The sequence below is a fragment of the Topomyia yanbarensis genome, chromosome 3 (assembly GCF_030247195.1).
Source record: "Topomyia yanbarensis strain Yona2022 chromosome 3, ASM3024719v1, whole genome shotgun sequence".
NCBI classification, from domain to species: Eukaryota; Metazoa; Arthropoda; class Insecta; order Diptera; family Culicidae; genus Topomyia; species Topomyia yanbarensis.
The window spans coordinates 298,454,445-298,481,676 of record NC_080672.1 but is presented as its reverse complement, the minus strand read 5'-3'; the positions used below and the strand labels follow the sequence as shown (position 1 = coordinate 298,481,676).

At 41.7% G+C, this 27,232-nt stretch overlaps 1 protein-coding gene across 4 annotated transcripts; it reads left to right on the top strand.

Annotated features, from left to right (window-relative positions):
* Window positions 1-26,831, top strand: LOC131690155 (adenosine deaminase 2-like). Of its 4 annotated transcripts, none has more exons than XM_058975706.1 (3): window positions 1-87; window positions 25,014-26,285; window positions 26,346-26,831. In XM_058975706.1, the coding sequence occupies exons 2-3, from the start codon at window positions 25,140-25,142 to the stop codon at window positions 26,787-26,789; spliced, it is 1,590 nt and encodes a 529-aa protein (XP_058831689.1). In that variant the 5' UTR covers window positions 1-87; window positions 25,014-25,139; the 3' UTR covers window positions 26,790-26,831. The 4 variants fall into 4 exon arrangements, with proteins under 4 accessions (XP_058831689.1, XP_058831688.1, XP_058831691.1 ...); XM_058975705.1 differs by having other exon boundaries at window positions 46-296; XM_058975708.1 differs by lacking the exon at window positions 1-87 and adding an exon at window positions 292-403.
* Window positions 26,832-27,232: the final 401 nt, after the last annotated feature.

Below are 27,232 nucleotides of genomic sequence, written 5' to 3'. Positions count from 1 at the left end.
GGTTAGTCTATCGGCAGTCAACCCGGTCCATCCAGTACCGCACCGATAGCATTAGCGGCCGGTTGAAACATACGCGGGCAGCTATAGGTTAGTTGTTGAAATTACTTGTGTGGCTTTTCGGTGCAGTTCAGCAAAGTAGAGTTAATTGTAAAGTTCAAAGCAGTTCGGATTCCATTGCTAAAAAGTTCAATGTGTTGTTTTTGAATCCACATTTGATTGGAGTTACCTCTAGGAATAAAAATGAGCTGTTCTGGCCGCTGTGGAACTGTGTGCGGTTAATTGATTTATTTCACTACGTGAGTGAACAAGGCGTGATTACACTACAACTCAAACGCTTTTTTGGTTTATTTTTATGAGTTTCGTTTGTGGATTGGTGTACAGCAGAACCATCATCAGTGAGACGGTGGGTGGCTGGAAACGCGGCTGAAAAGAGGATCGGGTTTTCCAGTGGGAGTTTTAACCGGTGCTCTCTCTCTCGTTCTCTGAGTCAATGTGTGAGGGCTGGTCGCTGTAAGTTCATCCGTATGTCCGTGGGGTTTTCCAGTAAAACTACTTCTTTCCGTTGCAACGAACATGTTTGATGGCTGACTGCCGGGAACACCACGCTTGATTACTGACACTCGAAATATCACATATAGTTTTTCAGTTATTCGACGATACTCGGCACGAATCAAAAAGCGTTAATTTTTTGCTGTTTTCGGCCATTCAAGACCTGTATTTTATTTAAAATAACTCCATCTGTTTTAGGTGAAAATTTTGCCGCGCGTTTTCCTCAATAGGAAATAAAAAAAGCCGCGCATTTCTTTCTACATCTGTGTTGTCAATTGAAAATCGGGTTTTAGTAATAAATAGAAAAAAAAACGACAAATCCTACAGAAACACAACCTGCTAGTACACCCAAAACGAATCCTTGAGAGCGGAAATGATTCTGTTTTTTTCGCTCTCGAACTGTGAGCTTAAAGCTCCCAAACGATGCGTTAGTGTTCAACCAACCTCATACTTGTGCAATACAATATCGTACCCCATAGCTACACGCTGTTGGATCATGCAGTGCAGGGATAACTTGAATAACACATACCATCGTCTCCATGCTGTCCCATTTGTGATCGCTGCTGCAATGATGCGAAGTTTATATAGCTCGTTCTAACAACTACCCATTATGTGTCGTTATGGCCTAAGGTGTAAAGTAGGCGTTTTAGCCAGTAGATGTTTGTCGGTTCCAGTCCAGATGCTATCCGTTGATCTTTTTTTTCTAGTGAGGCTTAGTTCCCAACACATACATACAAACGAAATATTAATAACAGCGGGGAAATGGCACAAAGCAAAATGCGTCAATGACGATGCTGAAATACCGACGTGGCGGCGGGGTTGCAAACGATATTATCTCACTCATCATTAGTGTGAAGCTTATATGCCATTTAACTATTCCACCAGTGTGTCGTCATGGTACGGGTAGTAAAGAGGTGTTTTTACCGAATAGAAGCTTGTCGGTTCTAATCTAGAATCTAACATCAGATTTTTTTTACTAGAAGTTTCAGGTCACGAGCTATTTATAGCAGCGGAAAAAGAATGAAACAAAACAAAATGCAATGCAGCAGCAATGCTGATGAGATTGCTTGTTGTGGTTGGGTGGGGGGAATGTGAGGTGTAGAAGAAAGATACGAAACGAAATACTAACAAAGTTTCCTTGTGTGTGAGTCTGTGTCATCGTTTTTTTTTTCGTGAGCGTTGCGCTCATCTCGAATTGTGCGCGAACAGCTCAATGTTCAAAAAGGATTGCTTTTGGGAATGAGATTGTGAGCCCAAAAACAGAAAATCTGAGCGCGTCGTTTTGGGTGTAATGTTTAAAAACATCTTCAATTTATATAAAAATATGAAAAAGTAAAGTTAATGCATGAGTTCAAAAAATGTGTGTTGAAACCGAAAGACATTTTAGAAAACAAGTCGTTAATTCAGAAAAATGTTCTCCTTGTTTATTTCCCGTTGACCTCTGTCCGCACTGTGTGCCTATCACCAACGCCAGAGAGATGGCTCCACCATATGGACCCAAGATATTACTTCCCTTCCACAGATACATGTCACGTTTACCACTCCACCACCGGCGCCGACTAAAATGAAGAAATTATACCTCACGATAAAAAAATCAGTTGCTCGGAATAGCAATTACTGGCTAGACTGCTGACGGTTGTTTAGAATCCATTCGAAATAAACAATTTGTTGATAATTCACCCTGCGCTACAGATGTATATAAGTGTTCGGTGATTTTTCAAGAAACGATAGCGCAATTAAGCCTGTTTCCAATGAATCAGTTATTTCTGATGTTTTACGTCAAAACTTTACCGAGCAGAGATATTAAATTTGAGCGTGTGGAATACTAAATTTAGTGGAACATGGGGAGACTTGACCAGGTTTTCAGCTAAAACTGCATAAATCTCTAAAAAGGACTTCAATCTCTCAAAAGTCATTGAGATATATTGTGCAAAGTTATTGTACGTCTTCATGATTTTTTGCAGAATTTTTAATTTAATTTTTGAAAATTTACAAAAGCTTTTCTGAGATCGTTTTTTGGTCAAGTCTCCCCACTGCGGGGAGACTTGACCAAGGCGTAGGGAGACTTGACCAAGAGAATTTTGAAAAATCATAACAAAAAATAATGACATAAAACATGCTGTAATTATTTTTTCCATATTGTCGAGATCTTTAGGTAGCAGTAAAAAATAAATAAAGGGTTGCATTTGCAAATTTTTTTAAATGCATTTCTTTGTAAGGATTAACTGTACTGCTTGCATTACATGTTCACACATCACGAAATCAGTCCTACTATTGCTAACTTTGTTAACTAATACTAAAATATAAAGACTAATGTTTGAGGTGAGATTTTTTTTGTGGCGTGATTAACATTAACAGTAGATACCAAAGCATAATAAATATCAGGAATTTTATATCTTTCTTCAGCACTTGGTCAAGTCTCCCCATAAAATCTTGGTCAAGTCTCCCCAACATTAGTTATTGCGTTCAATGTCATTCAAATTCTAGTAATAACTATTCCAATGTTCCAATTTATGTAAAATCATTTCACTGCTTCACATGGATTAAGATGGTATATTAGTACATTAATAGTAATTAGTAGTCGATTAGATATGTCCATACAAAGTTTGATAAAAAATTACATCATTTAATATTTTCTGTAAGGAAAGGATTTCTCATTCCAAACTTTTAAAATTACCTTAAGGTCGAAACAAGTATAAAAATATTTTTGAAAAAAAATTAAGAATTGAATAGAAGACGCCATAGCCAAAAATAGAATTTTGCGCTTGGTCAAGTCCCCCCATGTTCCTTTACAATTAATTTTCTCCCTAGGAAGAGATAAAGCGAAGGGCAACGGAATGTCATTAAAATCAGAGTTTCTTTACTAATGGAACATCGTCGCTGGTACTTTATCGCATACTGGTGAGACGAATTCGAATCGACCCTTACTACAAGTTTGCTTTTTTCTCACTTAATCAGGAGACAAATGTTGATGCCTATCATCGCTAGTTACCCAGTGAGCGACGAATTTATTGTAGTGAATGTTGTGGCTTAACTATTGAAAAGAAAACATAATATTCGTTTACTAACCATTACTCACCATGTGGTTAATAAATCCGATCATGCCAGGAAGAGATTTGTCTAATCCTGGTTGATGATCGTAGTCATCTGATGTGATTTAAAAAAAGTTTACCGAAATAATTGGAAATTTGTTATTGAGCCTTGAAGCTGTCTTGGTGACAATAACCCTTTTGCGTGAACCAATTCGAATCCGGAAGAAACTCCTCGAGAAATTGGTGATGCTTACAAGAAGCAATCTCCTGGAACAAACACCGATGCCTTTGGAGTCAAATCTCAATTCTTGGATAGCTGAAAGCCATTGTCCACTCCATCATCAAAAGTTACAGCGCTTTCGTTTTTCTTGGGGCAACACCGGTGTATTTAAAAAAAGAGTTAGACTGATTACATCCAAGTTTGAATGAGTGTACCACCGACTGCACCGCACAGTGGCGGATTTCTCCAAAAACCTGGCCAAAAGTCGAAAATTGCATGCACTTTGGATTCTAATACAAAAATTGTCCTTCAGATGATGCAGGCGCATGCTATATTAAGTGAAACGCTCCAAAATTCCGATATTTGAGGTGTTGGCACACTCAAACAGTTCAATCCGTTGCGTTTTTTCCATATTTTTTATTGAGCGCTCGAAATATCAGTATTGTTCAAGTATAGCTGGATTTTTATAAAAGTGCCGGTTTCGAATTTGAAATAATGGAAAGTTATGCTGATGGTACGTACTTTATTTATATGTATTGATTTCAAAAGATACTATTTTGTTTGTTTATAGAAAAGTGAATAACTTCCTCGCTTTTGTAGCAGACGGTTTTTGACAAATTATTGAAATACTTTTTTTGTCCACGTATGTCCATTATGTTTCAAGACAATTTGTGTTCCTCTAAGGATTCTCCATTTGGAACATTATAGAATTCTTGCCCGAATTTGCCCGTTTTTGAGTAATCTTTGATTGAGTGGAGACGGAAATGGATTATAAGATTTTCGACTTAAAATTTGGACTCGTACTTTTAATTACTGCTGTACCTCCGGTTGTCGTAACGAATCGCACAATTTTGCATTTTGATCAGGAAGAATTGCGTATTTAGTGATAAAAATTTAATCAAGATTCATAAACATGTTCAAAAGTTATCAAAAGTGGAACGCAAAAGACGTAAATAATTTATATTATTTACCAACGAGGTCAAGAAATGATCGCCAAAGGCTCCAAATTTTAAAAATCGATTATGAATATCACACTCTTAAAAAAATGTAAATTACAAATTACATTTGACGTAAACAACGTCGCTACGTATTTTTTCTGTCTGATAATAGAATTTTACATGTTATGATATGTAAAATTAAATAATGTGACAGTTTTGATGTAAAACTCAGACTGAATTGCCCAGAAAAAGCCGAATAACTAACATTTTTATGTGTAATTCAATGTGAATTTATGTGAATTGGAACGCTCCTTTTATGTGAATCTGGCAAGACGGAAAGTTACAAGATTTATTTTGCTGTGCATGCTTAAACGTTAGCGGGAAACACTAACGTTTGATCATACAAAGCAAAACAAATTTAGAGGTGGAATGTATGACTGGATACTACGAGCGAAAATCAGTAGAGTAGTGCGAAAGAATACTGGAATCTTCGGCCGTGATTTGGCCAAAAAGCTCACTTTGGCGTACACTCCAGCTTGGCGGATTTGTTTGTGAGAAGGTTGTCAGTCGTAGTATGTCAGCAAGCATGACAACAAAACGTGGTGGCTCAAAACTATACCAGGAAGCAGTACAAGCATGTTCTGACCAAGAATGACGCATGTATTTGAATGGACGCTTTATCGTAACAAAGAACATTGGACAAATCCTCGGTCTAACAATTTAAATGAAACCATGAATCTTAGTGAATTTCACTTGTTTTCTTATTCTTGTCATAGTCATTTTTAGTTACTGCAATTTGCATGCAAACTTGTTGTCAGTTTTCACTCCATGCATTGCGTAGCATAATCGGCTTATTTTCTATAATTTAGAACAATACTATTTTTCGCTCTTTGAGAGAGATATGCATCGGACAGCAAAAGAATAATAATCGTACAGAGAGTTTAACAGATTTGTAACTATGTTGTATAATATTTCAAAATACATAGGTAGAAATTACTAATAACATCAATTCTCTTAATAGCTACGTCATCTAGACACCCAAACATCTTAATGTGTGCAAATCAACAAATTCTATCATTTAACTCCACACCCCTTAAAAGTCGATACATTACAAACGTTATTGGCATACACTGGGACCATTAAATCTTCATTCGCGAAAATTTACTTTTATTTAGTTTAAAATGTCCATAATTTTGCATTCACCATTTTGAATTTTGAAAATCTGCCATCAAAATCGTAATCTGCACCCCAAAAAACCGTGGTATGTATATTTTCAGGTCAATCAAAACCATTTTCGACTTTTGGAAAATCCGCCACTGTGCACCGGGGTAGTGTTCTATCAAAAACAAAAATGCCATCAGAGTGGAGGTCCATTCTGCAACAGCGAAAGTGTACATTTGTAGCTATGCACAATTCATCTGCATGACACTTAGTGCAGTTAAATTTGCGGGCGTTGACACTATGGGTATGACACTACATAAGTCTTTTAAAAATATTTTTATGAGTACGTACATGATTTTGACATAATATATATTTATACTGCAATAACAGAATTTCTTAATATAATAATTGATACAAAAAAATAAACGAAATTGTTCGATTATAAATACCATTATCCATTTCTGAAATATTGCAGCTTGACATTAGTCCTTATTGAAAGGAAGCAAATACACTTGTTTACGCGGGGGATACAGGCCGCGTAAATGAAAACCACGTAAATTTCAAAATCCACGTAAAAAACAGTGTAAAAAAACTGAGTGTACTTCTAAACTAAAGTGACCAGACATCCCGGATTAGGCGGGACAATTCCAGAATTCACGGACTTGTCCCGCATAGCCAGATGTCCCGGAAAGTGACGCGGCTTTTCCAATATGATGATTGTTAATCCTAAATACGCAAACATTGTACAACCATATTGTATATTGTATAAAACAATCATAAAAAAAATTTACGTCGTGCATCCTAATTTCCTAATAACGAGGGGAAGATATAAATTTAGCCAGTCTCAGTCTTACTACAGTTATGCAAGTATCGTTATAATTTTAATAGGTTCTTTGTGCGTGCCCCGCTTTCATCCCGAAAACGTCGGGTCACCGTATTTCAAATCAGTCTCAATAATTATCAATCACTCAACCGGAGATCAGCAAATATGGGAAAAAACTTCACCTGATCAGCTGACACGTGTTTCAACCGGTACCATCCACGGCGTTGTATGAAAAGACGAGATAATATTTATGTCACTTTTGGAAGTCCGGCACATTGCGCTGGGCTCCCCCGACATACACATGATATGGTAATTAATTCCGTCAATCACTGTGCAATCAATTGATACCAAAGCAATAAACTAATGCCATTGACATTTGAAGTTTGAAAATGTATGATTGAACATCTCACAATTTGTAAGTGATGTTGGTGAATCGTTGAATTGCTCTGCTTAAGGAGGAACAGAGAATGTACAGTGACGGATTTTCCTTAAAACCTGGCCAAAAGTTGAAAATTGCATGGTAGTATTTTGGGCTCTAGAACATATATTGTCCTACAGATGACGCTGCCGCAAGCTATTTTAAGAAATATCAGTATTAGTCAAGTGTAGCTGGATTTTTATGAATGTGCCGGTTTCGAATTTGGAGTAATGGAAAGTTATGCTGACGGTATGTGCTTTATTTATATGTATTGATATCAAAAGATATTATTTTGTTCGTTTATAGAAAATGTCAATAACTTTGACGCATTTGTAGAAGACGGTTTCAACAAACGTTTTTGTTAAATCATTGAAATATTTTTTTTTGTCCACGTATGTCCACTAGGGTTGTGGTACCGGTAATACCGGTACCGACAATCCCGGGAATACCGACCCATTTTTGGTACCGTAATACCGGTACTGAACAAACGCCAGTACCGGTATTTTCGTGCCATGCATTTTTTTATGAAAATTATGTGGACTCTCTAGGGGGACCTATTTCGAAATATCGGTCTGCAATTATATTAATTACCTTCTAGATAGATCCTTGAGCAAACCTTTGTGGGGGAATGAGGTGGAGCCATAATAATTCTAGAAACTTTATAGATAAAGGATTAAGAGCAAATCAAATACAATCATGACTTTGGCCTTAGTCTTATTACGCGCCGCCCAGTGAATAATGGAAACCAATCAGAATGTCACCAATAAAAAAAAAACCATAGCAAATTTTTACGTCTCTTACGCTAGATGGGAATATTTTGAAATGCAGTACAAGAAAATTTAAATTTAATTTTGACAAAAATATGGTGAACTGCTTCAAATGGGGTGATTTGTAATTATTGGCGATCGAAAAATTCTGCAAGACTCCATAGTTTACAGAAAAGCAAGGAGCTTTGGGATGCATTAGAGAATAATAGGCAAACGACATAAAGGTCGAAACCAATTTACAGAAAAGCAAGAGAGAAAATGCGAGCATCCAGCTCGGATTTACTGCCATTCTCGCTTTGATTTACTAATGTTAATAGGGTTTCTTACATTTACCACCTGTTGAAGTCAATGGAAGTCGCACCGCTTAGCAGTTATTGATTTCAAAGTGGCCTAGATTTCGAAATAAAAGAACGTACAGCATACGACAAATATCCTCTACTGAAATGAGTCATGTCATTCCGAAGCAACTAAACACTATAAACATGTTTTTGATCAGCACAAATCAATCACGTGAGAATAAGGTCAATCAGTTTGAGTATTAAATTTCAATTTGAAGCTTTTTTCGATTTAAAAAAAAATCGAGCACCGGTACTTTACCGGTACTGAGAGCTTCAGTACCGTAGTACCGGTTCTCGCCAAAAAGGGTCGGTACTGCGAACCCTAATGTCCACTATGTTTCAAGGTAATTTGTATTTCTCGAAGTATTCTCCATTTGTAACATTATAGAAATAGGACACCGAAGAAGTCATTCGCAAGAACAAAGCCAGACACAGCTACCATGTTTTTTGCTTTTCTCATATAAAGAAAGGCTATGCAATCGCTGTAAAAATCGACTTTTTAACCGAGCCCCGGAGGGCCGAGTGTCATACATCATTCGATTCAGTTCGTCGAGATCGGCAAATGTCTGTGTGTGTATGTATTTTTTTTTTTTTTTTTTTTACAATGGAGAAGACCTTTTTGTCCTAGCCCAGTACACGTGCTAACGGTAGGGTCCAATCTACCACACGGGGTGCACTGGGGGCGTGTCGGACTCGAATGGTGACCAGCCATTAATACCGACTAAACTCCATTGGGCTCCGCCATCATTCCTCCCAGGAACTACCTCTCGGTATTACTTCTGGGGGGATGGCTGTACTCAATGTACTCATTCACTCTCACTCGCGCGATCATACATCCTGTATGAGGCTTACTTGGGTGCTCTCTCAATCACACTTTGATTCACTCTCAAACACTCCCACATGAGGCTGACTTTTGTGCTCACCTTTTACGTTCCATGCGAGGCTGACTTGTGTGCTCACCTTACTCATTCCTTGCTAGGCTTACTTTTGTGCTCGCCCTACCCATCCATGTGAGGCTGACTTGGGTGCTCACCCTATCACCTGATTCACTCTCAATCGTGCCACTCTATTGTACCTTTGTCACTCCCTCTGGCATCCCATGTGGGACATTTTTCTTAGGCCCCACTTCTGACATACCATGCGAGGCTGACTTTTGTGCTCACCTTTTTCATTCCTTGCTAGGCTGACTTTTGTGCTAGCCTCTACCAACCTGTGAGGCTGACTTTTATGCTCACCCTTAACATACAATGTGAGACTGACTTGGATGCTCACCCTTTCACTCCTCTGCCACGCCATGAGGCATCGATAGCTTAGTTCCAACATACTACGCTACGACCCTCCCGTCTTGGCATGAGGCAGTCCACTTATACGCCTATACACTCACTCTTCTGTCTTGCTTCGGGGTGGCTGGGTTTACCCCTTACGCGGTTGCCATTCGCTGCGCCAACCTACCTCGGCATGAACAGACCATTCACTCTCTTATTTTGCGCTTGGCCTTTTTCGCTCCAGCTAACCAATCACTAGTTAGCCGTGCCCGCCGTCTGTTGCTCGGTTCGCCAGATTACCTGTAGCCTACTGGCAATCTGGATGGTAGCAGCCGAGACTGCGTTCCACTTCTCCACCGTTTGACACATCCGCTGGATAAGGGTATCCGGGGTTGTGTCCCAGCCACAGACGTCAAGCATTGCTCTTCTTTCGACGTCGAACCGATGACATACGAACAGTATGTGTTCGGCAGTTTCATCTACACCTGGGCAGTCCGGGCAGACTGGGACCTCCGCGTGTCCGAACCTGTGGAGGTACTGACGGAAACAGCCATGGCCTGACAGGAATTGTGTCAGGTGGAAGTGAACTTCCCCATGGGGTCTTCCCACCCAGCTCGATATGCTAGGTATCAGCCGGTGGGTCCACCTACCTTTCGAGGAGTTGTCCCACTCACGCTGCCATCTGGCGACCGAGGTCACCCTGGTGTGCTCGCGGGCTCCCCTATTTCCACGTAGTTCAAAGCACTCCTCATCTTCCCGAATGACCAGCCCGACTGGCATCATGCTCGCTATCACGCAGGATGCATCGTGTGATACCGTGCGGTAGGCAGATATCACTCTGAGGCACATCACGCGGTAGGTGCTCTCCAGTTTCTGTAGGTAACTGGTTACCCTCAGTGCTCTTGACCATGACGGGCCGCCGTACCTGAGGATAGATACGGCAACGCCTGCCAGTAACCTACGTCTACTGGCGCACACCTTTGAGCTGTTGGACATCATTCTCGATAGTGCCGCAACAGCAGTCGACGCTCTCTTGCACGTATAGTCGACATGGCTGCCGAAGGTCAGCTTGTCGTCTATAATGACTCCGAGAGACTTCAGACTTCGCTGTGAAGTGATCGCGACTTCTCCCACATGGATAACTGCATGTTGTGCCGACTTGCGGTTGTTGACGATAACTACCTCCGTCTTATGATGAGCGAGCTCCAGGCCTCTCGCGCTCATCCATTCCTCCACCGTGCTAATCGCGTGTTCTGCGGTTAGTTCTACCTCAGGAATTGACTCCCCGTAGACCTCCAAGGTTACATCGTCGGCAAAGCCGACGATCTTGACCCCAGGAGGGAACTTCAGTCTCAGAACCCCGTCATACATGAGGTTCCATTGCACCGGGCCTAGGATCGAGCCCTGCGGGACTCTGGCGGTAATGGGAACCCTTTTCTGACCGGCATCGGTCTCGTATAGCAGTACGCGGTTCTGGAAGTAACTTTCCAGGATCCGGTACAGACCCACCGGTAGGCTAAGCCGGTGTAACGAGAGCGCGATGGCATCCCAGCTTGCGCTGTTGAATGCGTTCTTCACGTCAAGTGTCACTAACGCACAGTATCGAATACCTCGCCTTTTTCGTTGGATCGCTATCTCGGCAGTATTTATCACTGAGTTGAGAGCGTCCACTGTGGACTTACCCTTCCGAAAGCCAAACTGGTTGCTTGACAGACCGTCCGTACCTTCCGCGTACGGGGTGAGCCTGTTGAGGATGATCCTCTCAAGCAGTTTGCCAGTCGTGTCTATCAGACAGATTGGTCTGTACGCCGATGGGTCGCCTGGTGGCTTCCCGGGCTTCGGCAACAGCACCAGTTTCTGCCTTTTCCATCTATCGGGGAAACGGCACTCGTCAAGGCATCTCTGCATAGCTAGCCTGAACATGTTCGGGTTCGCTATGATCGCTGCCTTGAGAGCGTTGTTCGGAACTCCATCCGGCCCTGGAGCTTTGTTCATTGCTAGGGATTTAGCCACTGCGAGTAGTTCTTCGTTCGTCACCGGAGCCACCATTTCGACCGTGCCCGCACTGTCTCGTAGTGCAGGTGGCCAGGGGCTTGTGGCTCGAGACGGGAAGAGTACTTCGATAATCGTTGCCAACCGGTCCGGAGACCGTTCTGGGGGTGAGGAGCCCCCTTTGGTCTTGGCCATCACAATCCGGTAGGCGTCACCCCACGGATTCGCGTTGGCACTCTCGCACAGGTTGTCGAAACACGCTCTCTTGCTGCTTTTAATAGCCTTGTTAAGGGCTAATTTCGCAGCTCGAAACACTTCACGGCGGTTCTCTCTTGCATCCTCGGTGCGAGCTCTTTGCATCCTACGTCTAGCTCTGAGACAGGCTGACCGTAGAGCTGCAATCTCGGCACTCCACCAGTATACCGGGCATCTACCGTTTCTTGGCAATGTTTTTCTCGGCATAGTGGCGTCGCACGCGCGTGATAGAACAGCTACCAGCGCATCCCCGCTTAGACTGTCGGTGTTGGCCTCCAGTCCCAGGGCCGCGGTGAAAGCTTCGCTGTCAAAGTGATTGGACTTCCACCCGCGTACCTGACAGGGATCTCCCGCCCTCGGATGCTGCACACCATAGTTGATCTTAAAGCGGATTGCTAGATGATCGCTATGGGTGTAGCCTTCGTCTACCCTCCATTCCATGCCTGGAGCCAGACTCGGGCTGGCAAAGGTCAAATCAATCCACGCCTCCACTCCGTTTCTACGGAATGTACTAGCGGAGCCATCATTAGCTAGCACAGTATCGAGTTTCGCAAACGCTTCCATTAGCGCTTGACCCCTGCTATTTGTACAGCGGCTGCCCCACTCCACTGCCCAAGCGTTGAAGTCTCCCGCTATTACTACCGGTTTCCGGCCCACGAGGTCCGACGAGAGCCTGTCGATCATCTGGTAGAACTGTTCTATTGGCCACCTTGGTGGGGCGTAGCAGCTGCAATAGAACACACCATTGATCTTGGCAATCGCCACACCCTCGGCGGAGGGGTGTATTACCTCTTGAACCGGGAACCTTCCCGTTGTACAGATTGCCACCATTCCAGACCCGTCCGACACCCAATTGCCGTTGCCGGCAGGGATGCTGTACGGGTCTGATAAGAGGGCGACATCTGTCCTCGACTCCGAGACCGACTGCCACAGCAGCTGCTGGGCTGCTGCACAATGGTTAAGATTTAGCTGTGTGACTTTCACGGCTTCTTCTTATTTAACTCGCCGAAGGGACACGAAGGTCCGCCCATAGCATGTTTATGGGCTTGCTTCTTGGCGGTGCAGATAAGGCACTTATATGCCTTAGTGCACCCCCGCTCTTTATGCCCCTCCTCGCCGCATCGACGACATAGCTTGCTCCTGTCTAGGCCTTTGCATTCGTAAGCTTTATGGCCGGATTCTAGGCACCGATAGCACCTGTCCACTGAAGGCGGCTGGGGTATACTAATAGGGCATACCGACCAGCCGATCTTCAGCTTCCCTTTCTCGGTTACCTTTTTGGCATCCGCATTGAGTAGCCTGAGGTAGGCTACTTGGGTGCCAGAGGGTCCGTCCCTCAATCGCACAGAGGCCCGCTCGATTGTGACGTCGCAGTGCTCCTTGACGGCTGCGACGACGTCTTCTGCGGTCGCGAACTCGTCCAAGTGCTTGCACTGGAGAGTTGCACTTGATTGTGCGCCTCGCTTCAGCACCAGGAGCATCTCTCCCGTGTTGGTGCGTCTTACGCTACGCACATCCTGCCCAAGGGCCGAGAGGCTTTCGGCCGCCTTCATCGATTTAAGGACATCGGCGTATTTGTCCTTGTCGGTTTTTAACCACAAGGCTTCGCCTCTGTCCTTGGCCTTCCTCGCAGGCCGCGGTACCTCCGGTTTCGGTGCCGGCTTTTTCTTGGTAACCAGCGTCCAGGGGTTTGAGCCCACCTGCCCCGGTTGTGCCGGGTTGCTGGTACCATCGCTCTCCACAGCGAGGTCACTCTCGCCCTCGCTTACCTCACCCAGGCGGCGTTTGACCTTGACGGTTGCACGCCGAGTGGTGTCGGTTTTGGCACCCTCTCCTGGCGACTTCCTAGGGCGCTTCGCATTCGATGCCGTCTTGCGATTGCCCTTTCCTTTTCCCTTCGAGGGGAACTCGGTCGCCGCTCCGATCGACGTGGCTGCTCCGTAGAAGGTAAAGGCCACTGTCTGTGAACCTCTATTGACCTTCTCTCTTTCCTCCCTATTGGAGGCCACTGTCTGGGTTTCTCTGTCGGGCCTCTCCCGACATTCCACCCTCTCAACATATGCCTGCTGTTCCTGTCTTGCGACACGAACAGCTTTCCGGAGCTCCAGAAGGCTCAACTTCAACTCCTTGGCTATGTTCTGCTTTGCGCTAGCGAAGTCGATTATAGCATCGAGTTGCTTCGCTACTTTGCGCATCGCAGCTATTGGCCCCTCCGATGCATTGGTAGGGATATTGCCTACCGCTGCTGGGGGGTCACTGGTGCTTTCGGGTGCAGCACTCATCGCTCCACTACTCTCCCCACGGGGGGGAGACCTCGCCAAACCACCTCTTGCGAAGGGGTTTGGCACCTCCGTCTGTTTATTTTTATTTTTGTTTGCCTCCATGTATAGTCCCACGAGTAGCGCGAGAAATATATGTCCGCCACGCCAGAGCTCCGCATTAGCGTGGTAAGGGACGCTTACTGTGGGGGTTGCCCAGGTACCCCACAGGCTCCGTTAACGATCGAGCATCTTTTTCACCCCCTCGATCACTCATCCCTCGGCACGGGTCGCTTCACGCCTTGGAATTGGGGTTATGCCCTACCTTGCTTTACGTGGTGATCTCGGCCCGGATCATCACAACCATCCTCCTTTACCAGGGCTTTGGACCTGTAGCTCTGGATCTCAATAGTTCCATGTACGTATGTTATTACAGACATGCTACTATTGGGATCCGTCATTCGCTAGCGGAGTTGTGTGTGTATGTATGTGTGTGTATGTATGTGTATGTGTGTGTCATTTAAACTCACACAATTTTCTCAGAGATGGCTGAACCGATTTTCGCAAACTTAGTTCCATCTGAAAGGTACAACGCTCCCATAAGCTGCTATTGAATTTTTAGTTGATCCGACTTCCGGTTCCGGAGTTACGGGTTGAAGAGTGCGGTCACACAGCAAATTCCCATATAAACTGGTACCACCAGGATGTTCAAATGATGTAAAACATTAAAATTGATGTAACATTACTCTAGTTTGCGGGTCTGGATCACTAATGATCAATCAAAGCAGCTTTGACCACATTGACCACCTATGACGGTTCATGACGCCCCCGGGGAACCCGCCAAGTTCCTAAACTAATATCACATCCATTCCCCAACGAATTCTCTACCGATTTTTACAAACTTGATTTCAAATGAAAGATACAGTAATACCATTGACTGCTGCTGAATTTCATTCGGTTCTGACTCTTGCTTCCGGAGTTTCAGGGGTGTTAGTAAGGATACACTGGAATTTCCCATATAAATCGGTACAATCGTAATACCTCAGAGGCTAAAATGGTCACCAAATTACTTCTAATCGCAGATCTAGATCACTGATTGCCAATCAAACATTCTTTGAATATATTGTCCACTATCGACAATTCCGCAAGTCCGCAATTCCGGGCATATTCCACAATTAAAGTCACATCGTTTCTTCGGTGATGACTGAACCGATTTTCTCAAACCAAGTCTCAAATGGAAGGCAAAATATGCAGTTGAGTAATGCGTCGCCGCCCCTCCCCCCCCCGCCTTGCTCTTACACCTCCTTCCTTCATCACTCCCCTCCCCTTGGACTACCCTCACGCCCGCATTTCCTTCATCCACCCTGTATACCAAAATAAGATGAAAGATTTCTGACGCATCCTCCACTCCCACTCTACTAACCCCGCATTCCCTCCACTTTCACACCCATTCCACCAACATTTCAAAATATAATCACATGAAGCTAACATTGAACTCATGCTGACTAAGCTAATTAAATATTATTCTTTTGCCTTTCTCCTATAGAAAGGTTATGCAATTGCTCCAAAAACCGACTTTGTAACCGAGGCCCGGAGGGCCGAGTCTCATATAACATTCGACTCAGTTCGCCGCGATCGCAAAATATCTGTGTGTATGTATGTGTGTATGTATGTATGTATGTATGTATGTATGTATGTATGTATGTATGTATGTATGTATGTATGTATGTATGTGCGTGTATGTGCGGAATTGTTAACAAAATATCCACATCGGTTTCTCGGAGATGGCTGAATCGATTTTTACAACCTAAGATTCAAATGAAAGGTATAATATTCCCATAGGTTGCTATTGAATTTCATTTTCAACCGACATTTTGTTCCGGATTACGAGTTGAAGAGTATGGTTACAAATCAAAATTTGTTGATTTGTCCACATCGGTTTCTCGGAATTTTCTGATCCGATTTTGACAAACTTGATTTTAAATGAAAGGTCCATCAGCTGCTGTTGAATTTTGTGTGGATCCGGGTTCTGGTTCCTGAATTACAGGGTGATAAGTACGATCACGCAGCAAATCCCGATTCTAACGAATTCTGCGATGAATATAAAATGGTGAAATTTTTTCCAAAATGTAAACACAACTGTTGAATTTGTAGATCTAGGTCACCAACAGTCATTCAAAGTCTTTTTGGCTACACTGGCCACCATCGACGGTTCCGGAAGCATCCAAATTCAGAATAACGGTTATATTGGTTTCTCGAAAATGGCTAGACCGATTTGATCAACTTAGTCGCAAATGAAAGGTGTTGCGTCCCCGGAAACTGAAATTAAATTCCATCTCCATCCGACTTCCGGCTCCGGAGTTACGGGTTGTGGAGTGCGATCACATAGAAAACTCCGATTCAAACCGATACCGCGATGAATACAAAAAGGTGCTCTTATATATACTTACCAAGTGTAATAAGAATGAAAGACATTTCCATAATGTTATATTGTACGAACCCGCTATTAAATCATAGTTTGGAGAAATGAGAAAGGCACAATTGCACCTCTAGGTGGATTAAAACAGGTTTCAACACTTCCTTTCGCTGTTTCATGATTGTTTGCATCATTTGCCATTTCTCATTTTCATATCAAAATGACGTCAATTTTATTTTTAAATAATCTGCAGTATTAACACAGAGAACAGACATATAAACTAGACCAAACTTTCCTGAAAAACCTGAATAAGCATTTAAATGAAAATATGTTGAAAATCACCATCACCATACAGGTTCGTATGCATGAATCTCCTTTGTATCCAAGATTTCACGCAACGCCCGTATAGCATTTCGTCGCTGTTGTGCTATCTTATGACAAGCGCCATTTAGCACATTTCGAGAAAAACGATTTTTAAAGTTTGAGATTGAATATCTTGAAACTTATAAATGGTATAAACAATCCAAAGAAGACAATTGATGCTTCTATCTGTTCTGCATTAATCTCTCAAATATTACGAAGATCGGTTGACTATGTTGCGAGTTTTTACTATAAATGTAAACAAAAGTCGCACTCACACGTGTCATAGGCGTGTATTGATGACAAAATTTGTATGACGTGTCATAATCGTGCATGGAAAATTTTCCATAGAAAAAAATCATCACTTTTTAACTTTTATTCATATTTTTGGGTTCATATGGTCTATAAACATTCGGTGAAATGCATTTTAAAGGAAATGAGTCAGGGAATCTAGAAAAAATGGTTATTCTCGATTACAGTGTTGCCAAATATATTTTATTTCCAGTTCAAAAGTAAAACTGTGTTTTTCTCACAACTCGTATAATTTTCTTTCGAAAATGTTTATGCCATTGTGTTCCTCAGACATTTTCACACATAAAACCGTCTAAAACTTCAATATAACTTGAGCCAATCCCTAGATATAGTGATTTGAAGCAAAAAACTCACAATTTCTTATCATGTTTCTAGCTATATCTAAGTAACCAAGCAGAATATCAAAATTCTGAAAACGCCACTTTGTAGAGCTTTTTCAAACAAGTCAATATCAATTCTTCAAAAGGGCTAATGAGATTTTTATAAACAAACTTATTTCGCTCATTATTCCGCCCTCGAGTCGAATTTCATGAAAGATACACATGAATCAACATCTTTACCCTTGGTAGAATCAATTTCAAATGTCTTCTGGGTTGAAAATATAACAAATTAAGAGAAATCAGCAAAACAAAAGTTTGTTTACAAATCTTATTAGCCCTATTCTAATGTTGATATGGAAGTAATGTGGCATATCTAACTCAGTTTACCCCAAAATGGCGTTTGTCATAAGATAGCACAACAGCGACGATTTGCTTACCGATCGTAGCGTCGGCTAGTGACAAGTTGCTACTACATACATATTTTAATTTAACCTCGAATGTAGTGATCTGTCGTACCCCCAGCTTTTAAAAACATCGAAAAAAGTGCCTTCGCGTTATTGGATTTAGCTTGAGAAATATTTAGCCAGACATAAAACCATTATTGGCAAAACGTTGCCAGATATGTATAAACTTTCCAAAGAATGTTTGTCAAAATCAGTGCAAAAATACCATCGCACGAGCTCGTCAAAGATAACTGACCTACTTGACCCTACTCTACTTCAGTAATCATACAGAGTGTAATAAAAGTTCTGTAACAATACTGTATATTTTAAAATACATAAATTGAAATGACTGAAAACATCTATTCTCATAAAAGCTACATCATCTAGACGCTCAAATTTCTCAATGCGTGAAAATCAACGAATTGTATCCTTTAACTACATACCATTTAAAATTCGATACATTATAAACGTTACACTGGCTTCCACCGGAACCCTTAAATCGTGATTCGGAAAAATTTACCCATATTTAAATTAAAATATCAGCCATTTTGCTTCCGCCATTATTAATTTTGAAAATCTGATATCGAAACGGGACGGATGGGACGGGTCGGAGGTATTTGAGCTGGTTCGCAAAGCCTACAGAAATGCCCCTCAATCCTCTGAGTGAACTGGTTGGAAAAACGTCTACACAAATTTCTTAAGTCTCAACGAGACCAGTAGATTAAAAATTTACTTTCTAAATCGAAAGATTTTCATGTCAGTTCGATTAGAACTGCTAGTGGTGAATACTCGTCCGACGAAGATGTAGTACTCTTTATGAGACTCACTTTCCGGTCTGATGACTGCCCCTGAGTTCTTTTCAGGTTGTACTCATAGGCATTTTTTTTTATTTCGATTATAGAGGTTTTAACCTTAAGGTCATTCGCCTCTTCGGGTTAGAAAAAATCTCTTATGAAAAATTTCTAACCCTATGTGTGGGGTCGGGACTCGAACCCAGGTGCGCTGCGTACAAGGCAATCGATTTACCAATACGCTACGCCCACTCCCGTCATAGGCATTTGCTTGTAGAATTGTGATAACCGAATCGATCAAATCGGCAATTGAAAGTTTTGCTCCGTATAAGTCTCCGGAAAAAGATGTAATCACTCTAGTTCTACTTCAGAGAGAAGATGGATATTTCAAGCATATTTTGAAAAAAAAGGTCTTACTTGTAGTCTTGCGACTGGGATTCCATTAGTGTGGCGGAATATGAACGTAAAATCATTCGCAAAGGTAGCCGCGCCGCTTATGAGGACGCAAAGAGCTTAAGACCGATCAGTCTGACCTCCTTCCTTCTCAAATCAATGGAACGATTAATTGACCACTACATTCGGGATGTTAGCTTGGGCGAGCACCCGCTGCATGCAATGCAACATGCATATCAACCGAGGAAGTCTACTGCCACACTACTACTATTGTCTACAACATTGAAAAAGTTTTTTACAAAAGCAATTAATGACAACATGTCTTTCGAATCCAATTTAGAAGCCGCACGAGGTCATAGAGTGCTTTTATATATCACGAACTGGATACACGCAATACTTAGCAAAGCAAACAGCATCTATGCAACCAACATCTATCATCGTTAAGACAAATAGAAATAAGGAAACTGAAGGTCTGCGGATGTCCTCAAGGTGTTGTGCTGTAACCACTTCTATGGAACCTGGTCATCGATGGCTTGTTGAGGAAACTTAATGAGCTTGGCTTTCCGACATACGGTTTCGCCGATTATTATCATATAATGATCACCGGTATTTGCATTAACACAATTTTTGATTTGATGCAATAAGCCCTAAGTGTTGTTTAGCAATGATGTCTCCATTTTGGACTATCAGTTAATCCATATAAAACATCAGGTGCTTTTCACGCAACGAAGCTCGTCCCTCACAGTTCTTTCACTCTGAAATTATTGTCGCAGATCAAGTTAAGTATGGTGGGGTAATTCTTGAGTCAAAACTTAATTGGACACATCAGATTGATTTTAGAATCAGAAAGGTGGCATGGCCTTCGGCCAATGTGGCCGGGCTTTCAGAAGATCTTGGGGACTCAAACCCAAGTACATTCAGTGGATGTACACAACAATTGTTAGACCAATAATGGCATACGGGTGCCTTATTTGGTGGCAGAAGGGAGAACAACCCAATCAAAGTTAAACCATCTTAAGAGGATGCTCTTGATGGCGTTGACTGGTGCGCTCTCGACAATACCCATTGCTGCTCTAGAGCAGAGCTCAAAAAAACGAAACGAAATTCAATTCATGCCTGGCGCGATGAATGAAATGTTTGATTCGTTTCCCTCGTCATTCGTTCTCCCGATACAGCGCATTCAGGTTCGGATATGTTCGGTTTTAGAAGCAAAATGAATTTTGTTTCTATGCTAGTTTTGAGGGGGACTTTTGAGCAAAAGTGCACCAGTTATATATTACGCAGTTCACTTATGCTCGAACATGTAAAAGATGCCAACTTCGGCCTTCAAACTGTCCAGATAATAACAAATGAATGGATTGGTTGATGAATTTATGTTTCCTCTGCACTAAAGCATTTGATTCCGCATGAAATTTCAGTCAGTTGGAAAGTTATTGAATGAGGGAGGCGGTGAATGTTGGTTTCGGTAAATACAAGCAGAAATAGGCAACTGATTTTGAATTTTCACAGCATTGCTCTAGAGGCACTCTTGAACATAAAATCACTATATGTGATTCTGAAAAAGGAAGGACTTTTTTGTACACATCGTCTTAAGGTTACTGTGCTCTGGAACAGTAACACAATAGATCGTGCAACTATTCACACAAGATTGTGGCCCTAAATGGTTTCTTGGAATGAGTACAGGGTGCGCCGTCTGGATGTATCCTATTTCAACATTGAACAACTCCGTCATTTTCCAGCCGATTTTGACAGATAAACACAATTCTGAAACGTTGTTCAGTGCCATTTTAGCTACTCAAAGATTGTTGCCAACGGATATGCCACGTCGCTTGGAATATGGAAATGCTGTCGCAAGAATGATTGATGCAGAGCCTGATTTTTGGAACAAAATTATTCTAAACCTGGTTTATAATAAATAGGGTAGATGTACCAAAAGTCGCATACTTAAGTATAACTTTTGCTGGAAAATCGATTAATAGACCTACGGGCAACGTTAATACATTAAAGGAAAGCTTTCAATCCCTCAAGCCGTGTGGTGTCCGGCGGGCTGAAATCTTTTTGCACTATTTCAACCAAGAATAGAACCTCTGGGAACTGCTCCCATGTCGTAAGAGGCGACTAACAACATGCTAGGAGTTCCTAGGCCGAGGTTTTGTTCCGTACCGAAGACTTAATCTGGGCGGACCTTAAGGTTTTCCATATTACCCTCTTTCCAGTCTGTATTTAGTGAATCACTGACATATACCTTTTCTGATTCGCCTTTCTTGATTGTGTACCAACGTTTTAAGTTTCTTCTGGCGGTTGTATATTAGCCGTAAATGACGAAATCTAATTCTACACTAAGTAACAGAATATATTAATATACCGGCACTTCCACGCCAAGGTTTAACTTCCAAAGCTTTGGCTTAAAAACCGTTTTTAAAAAATGGAAACTTTCATGCAGGAAATTTATTGAATTGGCCTAAGATGGAGCTGTCGAATTTCACAAAAAGCTTTTTATGTTGCAAGTGATCTGTAGTTGTGTTAAATTAGGTATTTTTCTATTATATTTGGAACCGTCTACCGACAAATCTACATTTACGAATACCTCCAAAAGTGACTTCTTGAGGTCTCATGAAGGCCTGACACTAGCTTTATGATACTTTTGCTTTTCTAAACAGTAATAAAAATCTCAACATTCAAGAACTTCACTTTGTCAGAAAATGTAGGGCCATCGGAAGCTAAAACTTCGTAAAATCGCACTCCTGGTCCTTTTTTCAGTGCAGTACTCTACGTCACTCGTTCAAATTTGCACCGCTCTTATGGTAGTCGGTATTTGCTAGTATTACTGTTCTCCCATCCATTCTGGTAGTCAAACGGTGGGATAGCAAAATTCTTACAAGTTTCCTATCTCATGCCTCCACGCGATTCTAAGTCTATTGATGACATTTGGTCCTTAGACCGCAGAATGAGAGGGTGCGAACAGAATGAGAGGGTGCGAACAGATCTAGTCGAGAAAACATTGCCGTAAAAATGAATAGTTGATCGGAAATTAGCCCCAATACGACTAATCTGACTAGTATCTATGAACACGGCTCAATACGTATTGAAAATTCGCCGCGTCTGTTTTTATGAACCTAATTTAAAGCTCCGTTATTGCTAACAAGCCCGTGCATCAGATTAACAATCCTTTATATTTCCCTTCAGTGTTCGGTATTATCGCTCGTATACTTGTATTCCACAAACAATCCGATATGGAAAATAAGAAATACTTTCCTTGATTTATAACATCTCGCGCTATTTTTGCCAGTATAATATGCTGTCACTTGGTAGTTTTCAAGCCAATAAATATATCGTAGAGAAGAAGTAGCGAGTTCTGTCCAAATACTGTTGCAATAAATAGTGATCCGGCCCATTACGCAGATAAGATTAGCTTTTCCAGGCAATACTCCCACGATCGGCTGTGTGGAGTTCAAATTGTTTTTGTTTAGGGAACATAGTATACTCTCGGTAGCCGGCTGCCCAGAGTTTAAAAATAACCAAAAACTAAACAAGATCATCTCTTTTTCGAGTGATCGTGCACTCGAAGACTAACTAAACAACTACCTAATAAAATATGCTTTACAGGTCGCATCGTTTGCTTGGAGCGAATCCTAGACCTGATACCCTTCCAAACCACCAACTCCGCGACACCTATGGAAGAGTCTGATGAATCGTCGTCCTTCCGTTAAGTAGGTGGAGCATCAACACTTCCTGTCTACCTTATCCTTTATCCTTCCCCGTGAACGATGGAGATGGGGGCGGCCGGCAATGATGGCTATCATGCTGTTGAGGTTTTAATATGGGTCGGATTGGTATGAATTCCTACTTACCACTTCCTAAGCAACTCTTATTAGATAATCAGCAGTCAAACATGATGAAGTCAGTGTGCAATCCGCCAAAATCATCGTCACAACGCAACGCAACGCAACGCAACGTAAAGGAAAGCTTTCAATCCCTACTTCATGGAAAAAATATAAAGATGGTTTATTAACCAATTTATGTATTCAAAACCGCTTGTACCACTATAGGAACACATGTACCAACAGTAGTGCAATCGCTAATTTTGGTTCCTATTGTTGCAAATCCCACTGATTTCTTATGGGACTTGTAACTATAGATACATTAGATCAACTATAACTATATAGAAAATGATTTTTTTATAGTTATTTGAACAAATTTCAAGCATAACAGTTTTATTGTCGCATAAGGGACCATTCATAAATTACGTAACGCTTTTAGGGGGGGAGGGGAGTACGACAAGTTGTGACATGTTGTGACATAGGGGGGAGGGGGAGTAAGATCGTTTCGTAATTTTTTCTAGGAATTTGTTACGTAATAGGGGAGGAGGGGATGGAGAAATTTGTGACAATTTGTTACATGGGGGGAGGGGAGAGTCAATTATGGGCAATTTTTGCGTTACGTAATTTATGAATGGTCCCTAATTTTAGTGCGATGAATGGATAAAAAAATATTTGTTGGTGGTTGGTACCTTAGTTAGGCGTAAAACCCACTACTGCAACTATAGGTACACCTCAACTATAGGAGCACCCACCCTAGCATAAAATATCCTAAAAAACTTGTTTACTTGTGAAAATCGGCTGAAAAATTACGGAGTTTCTCATTGTTGAAAAAGGATACATCGCACCTGTGTACACTTGCTCCCAGTGACCTTAAGCTCACATGTAGTTTTTCTATCAATACTTTAAACGTGCGTACTCCTCCTTGCAAGGAATGGTTGTTTGGCTGGATGGAGCGACAACTTGAAAAATACCTAGTTTGTTACCCTGACGGTTCTTTGTTGGAGTACCAAACTGGTGCTGGGTATCTATTGTCGTGACATGCGATCAAACCAGTCCCATTCGTTTCATGGTTACTGTACCGTAATCCAAGTAAAAATCATTACGATTCAGTGTGGCGTACAACCGGCACTTCTATAAGGAATTTGCGGTAAAAAAATCTTATCGTGCTCTGACAGTCCGGCTGCCCTGAAAGCACTTAGTTGTACAGATTCAAGATCGAGATTAGTAATCGAATATCGAACTTAAGTCGAAGAAATTAGGGTTTCAAATGCTATGAGTACCCGTTTATGCCGGTATTACTGGAAATGAATGGGCGGATGAATTGGCTAGAGCTGGCTTTGTTGGTCGATATGTTGGATGAAGCACAAAATTCGCTCTTGGGCTGCATCCGAACATGCCAACCATTGACGTTGCTTGCAAACTTGTATTCACTCGTGGACATTGTAAACTTAATTATCACATGGCTACTATTCAGCGTGATGAGTAAAATTTGTTTGATCATTGTAAATCCAATTACGGAACATCATATCATTTTATATGTAACTGCCCTTCAGTAATGCGATTGCGTATTCGGATTTTTGGTTCTCCATACATAGATGAACCTATGTGCAGAGAGCTGAAACTGAAGGAGAAGCTATTGTTCCTAACCCAGTGTGTTAAAGAGCTATAGTTTAAGCCGTATTTGAATGACATTCTCTATTCTGGAAAGTTGTCGTTCTGTAATCTCAATATCCACTTGGGGGTGTTGATATATCCTCCTTACCCTTACCACTTCCCTAATCCTTCCCATCAGGCAATGATGAAGAGACAAATCACGGTAAAGCACAAATATCCGATGAACATAGGGAGCGTCCCATTTGAGCCAGTCGCTACTGATACCTGATTAATGATATGTTAAAAAGGCGTGCGAAGTTTCACAGAGCCGATCAAATATTACTCAAGCTCTATAGCACGATCTAGTTTGATTCAAATACAATAGATTGGCGCACCCTTCATCGAAGATAACTAATTCGTTTCACTCAACCGCGCATTGCAACTTTGCCTCAGGTTCCCTAAATTATAATGTGGGCGCCTGAATGTATACCACCTACTTAATTTATCATCTACAATACCATTCTTCATATTCTTCCTAAATCTTTCAGATTCCACGAGGATATAATCTCCTTACTGAACACATGCTCGGATCTATGTATTTGCCATCACACACCACAATAGGAATTAATTAGAAGATTAAATCTGAACAGTGCTACATCGGAACAGATTGCAACATGAAGCTTCTTCTAATTCTTATGCAAATTGTCAGTCTAGTCAGAATAAACCGTGCAAATACACTGATGTCGGCGGTACTCGATGATAATCTTGGCATGGATGACATGATCAACCGAAGACCTTCCTTTGAGGAGTACGAACATAATCGCAAACAGTTCATAGAAGAGGAAGAAGGACGATTCCTTGGTGCAGACCTAAATTTATCGACCGAAGAACAGATCGTCAACGAGTATGCAATGAAACTTAAACGGGCAGAACTTGAGCAAGGATTCAACGACAGTTACAAGTTCATTCCGGCACGACACTTCTTTGAAGTGTTAGAACGGTTCAATGAATCAAAATTGTTCCAGTTAATTCAAAAACTGCCCAAAGGTGCCGTACTGCATGCTCACGATACCGCGATTGGAAGCACAGAGCTGATTGTGAATGCCACCTACAGTGAGAATTTGTGGCAGAGGGGTGACTTCGAAGGAGATACTACTGGACTACTATTCGAATTTTCTAAAGAAGCTCCTTGTGGAGACGGCTGGAAACTTGTGTCCGATGTTAGAAGCGCAATGTCAGCTGAAGTCTATGACGAGAAAATTCGGAAAATGTTTGGCTTGTACACCGAAAATCCAATCAGTACATACAAAAGCATTAACGACGTTTGGGGAAAATTTCAAGAAATATTCAATTTGTTGTATCCAATCATTAATTACGAGCCGGTCTGGAGGCAGTATTTTTATGACTGTTTGGAACAATTATATGATGATAATGTTCAATATTTGGAGATCCGTGGAGTTCTACCACCAGTATATGACTTATCTGGAAAAATATACTCACCGGAAGAAATTATTCAAATCTACATCAACGAAACAGAAAGGTTCAAGCAATCACACCCGCAATTCATCGGAGTAAAAATAATTTATGCTCCTGTTCGTTTCGCCAATGACACCACATTCGATGGATACTTAGAAACTGTCAGAGATTTACATCAAAAGTTCCCAAATTTCTTGGCAGGTTTCGATCTGGTCGGTCAAGAAGACACCGGAAGACCGCTGATAGATTTCGTTCCCCAACTACTGACTCTACCGGATTCGATTCGATTTTTCTTTCACGCAGGTGAAACTAACTGGTATGGAATGCGAACCGATCGTAATCTGGTTTGTGCTACCTTGAACAACGTCACGTAAATGCAATAACACTATTTTTCCGTTTTCAAGATTGACGCCATCCTGCTGGGAACCCAACGCATAGGCCATGGGTTCGCTCTGCTCAAACATCCCAACCTGATGAAGATTGTAAAACGAAGACAAATCTGTGTCGAAATCAACCCCATCTCAAACCAGGTTCTGAAACTGGTCGATGACTACCGAAACCATCCGGCGGTGGTGTTCTTCTCCGACAACTATCCGGTGGTAGTATCCTCGGACGATCCATCCTTCTGGCGAGCGAGTCCGCTGAGTCATGATTTTTATATGGCTTTCGTGGGAATCGCTTCGGCACATCACGATCTGCGATTGCTGAAGCGACTAGCCATGAACTCGCTGGAGTTCAGTGCCATGAATCAAACCGAGAAAGATGCTGCCAAACGCTTGTGGAAGAGCTCTTGGCATAATACGATAAAAGAATTGGCTAAGGAAATTGCAAGTTTTGAAACTGCGTAGTTATGTCTGGTGATCGAAATAAAGAAGTATGAGTTAGGCGAATGTTGAAAAAATTTTTTGCTTGAGAAATTCCATGGTAAAGTAGCAGGCCATAGGTGGAAATTTGTTACAAATGTTTGTTGTGTTCGTTTTATGCACCTGCAATGCCTATTATAATTCAATACCTTTTTTGGCAAATCTAAAGGTTACATTTTTCCGACTAAATCTACATTAACTAAACTCATTCGTATATCTTCATCTATATACGATTTTTAATACTAGTAAATATAGAAAGGTTCTGCAATCATTTCGAACATAACCAAACTAATCCCAACCTAATGTTATACCATTCGATTGAGTTCGTTGAGATAGAAAAATGTCTGTGTGTGCGCGTTTTTTTAGCAGAAAAACACTTTCAAAACAGCCCTCAGTAAGCAGGAAAACATGTACAAAACCCAAACGTC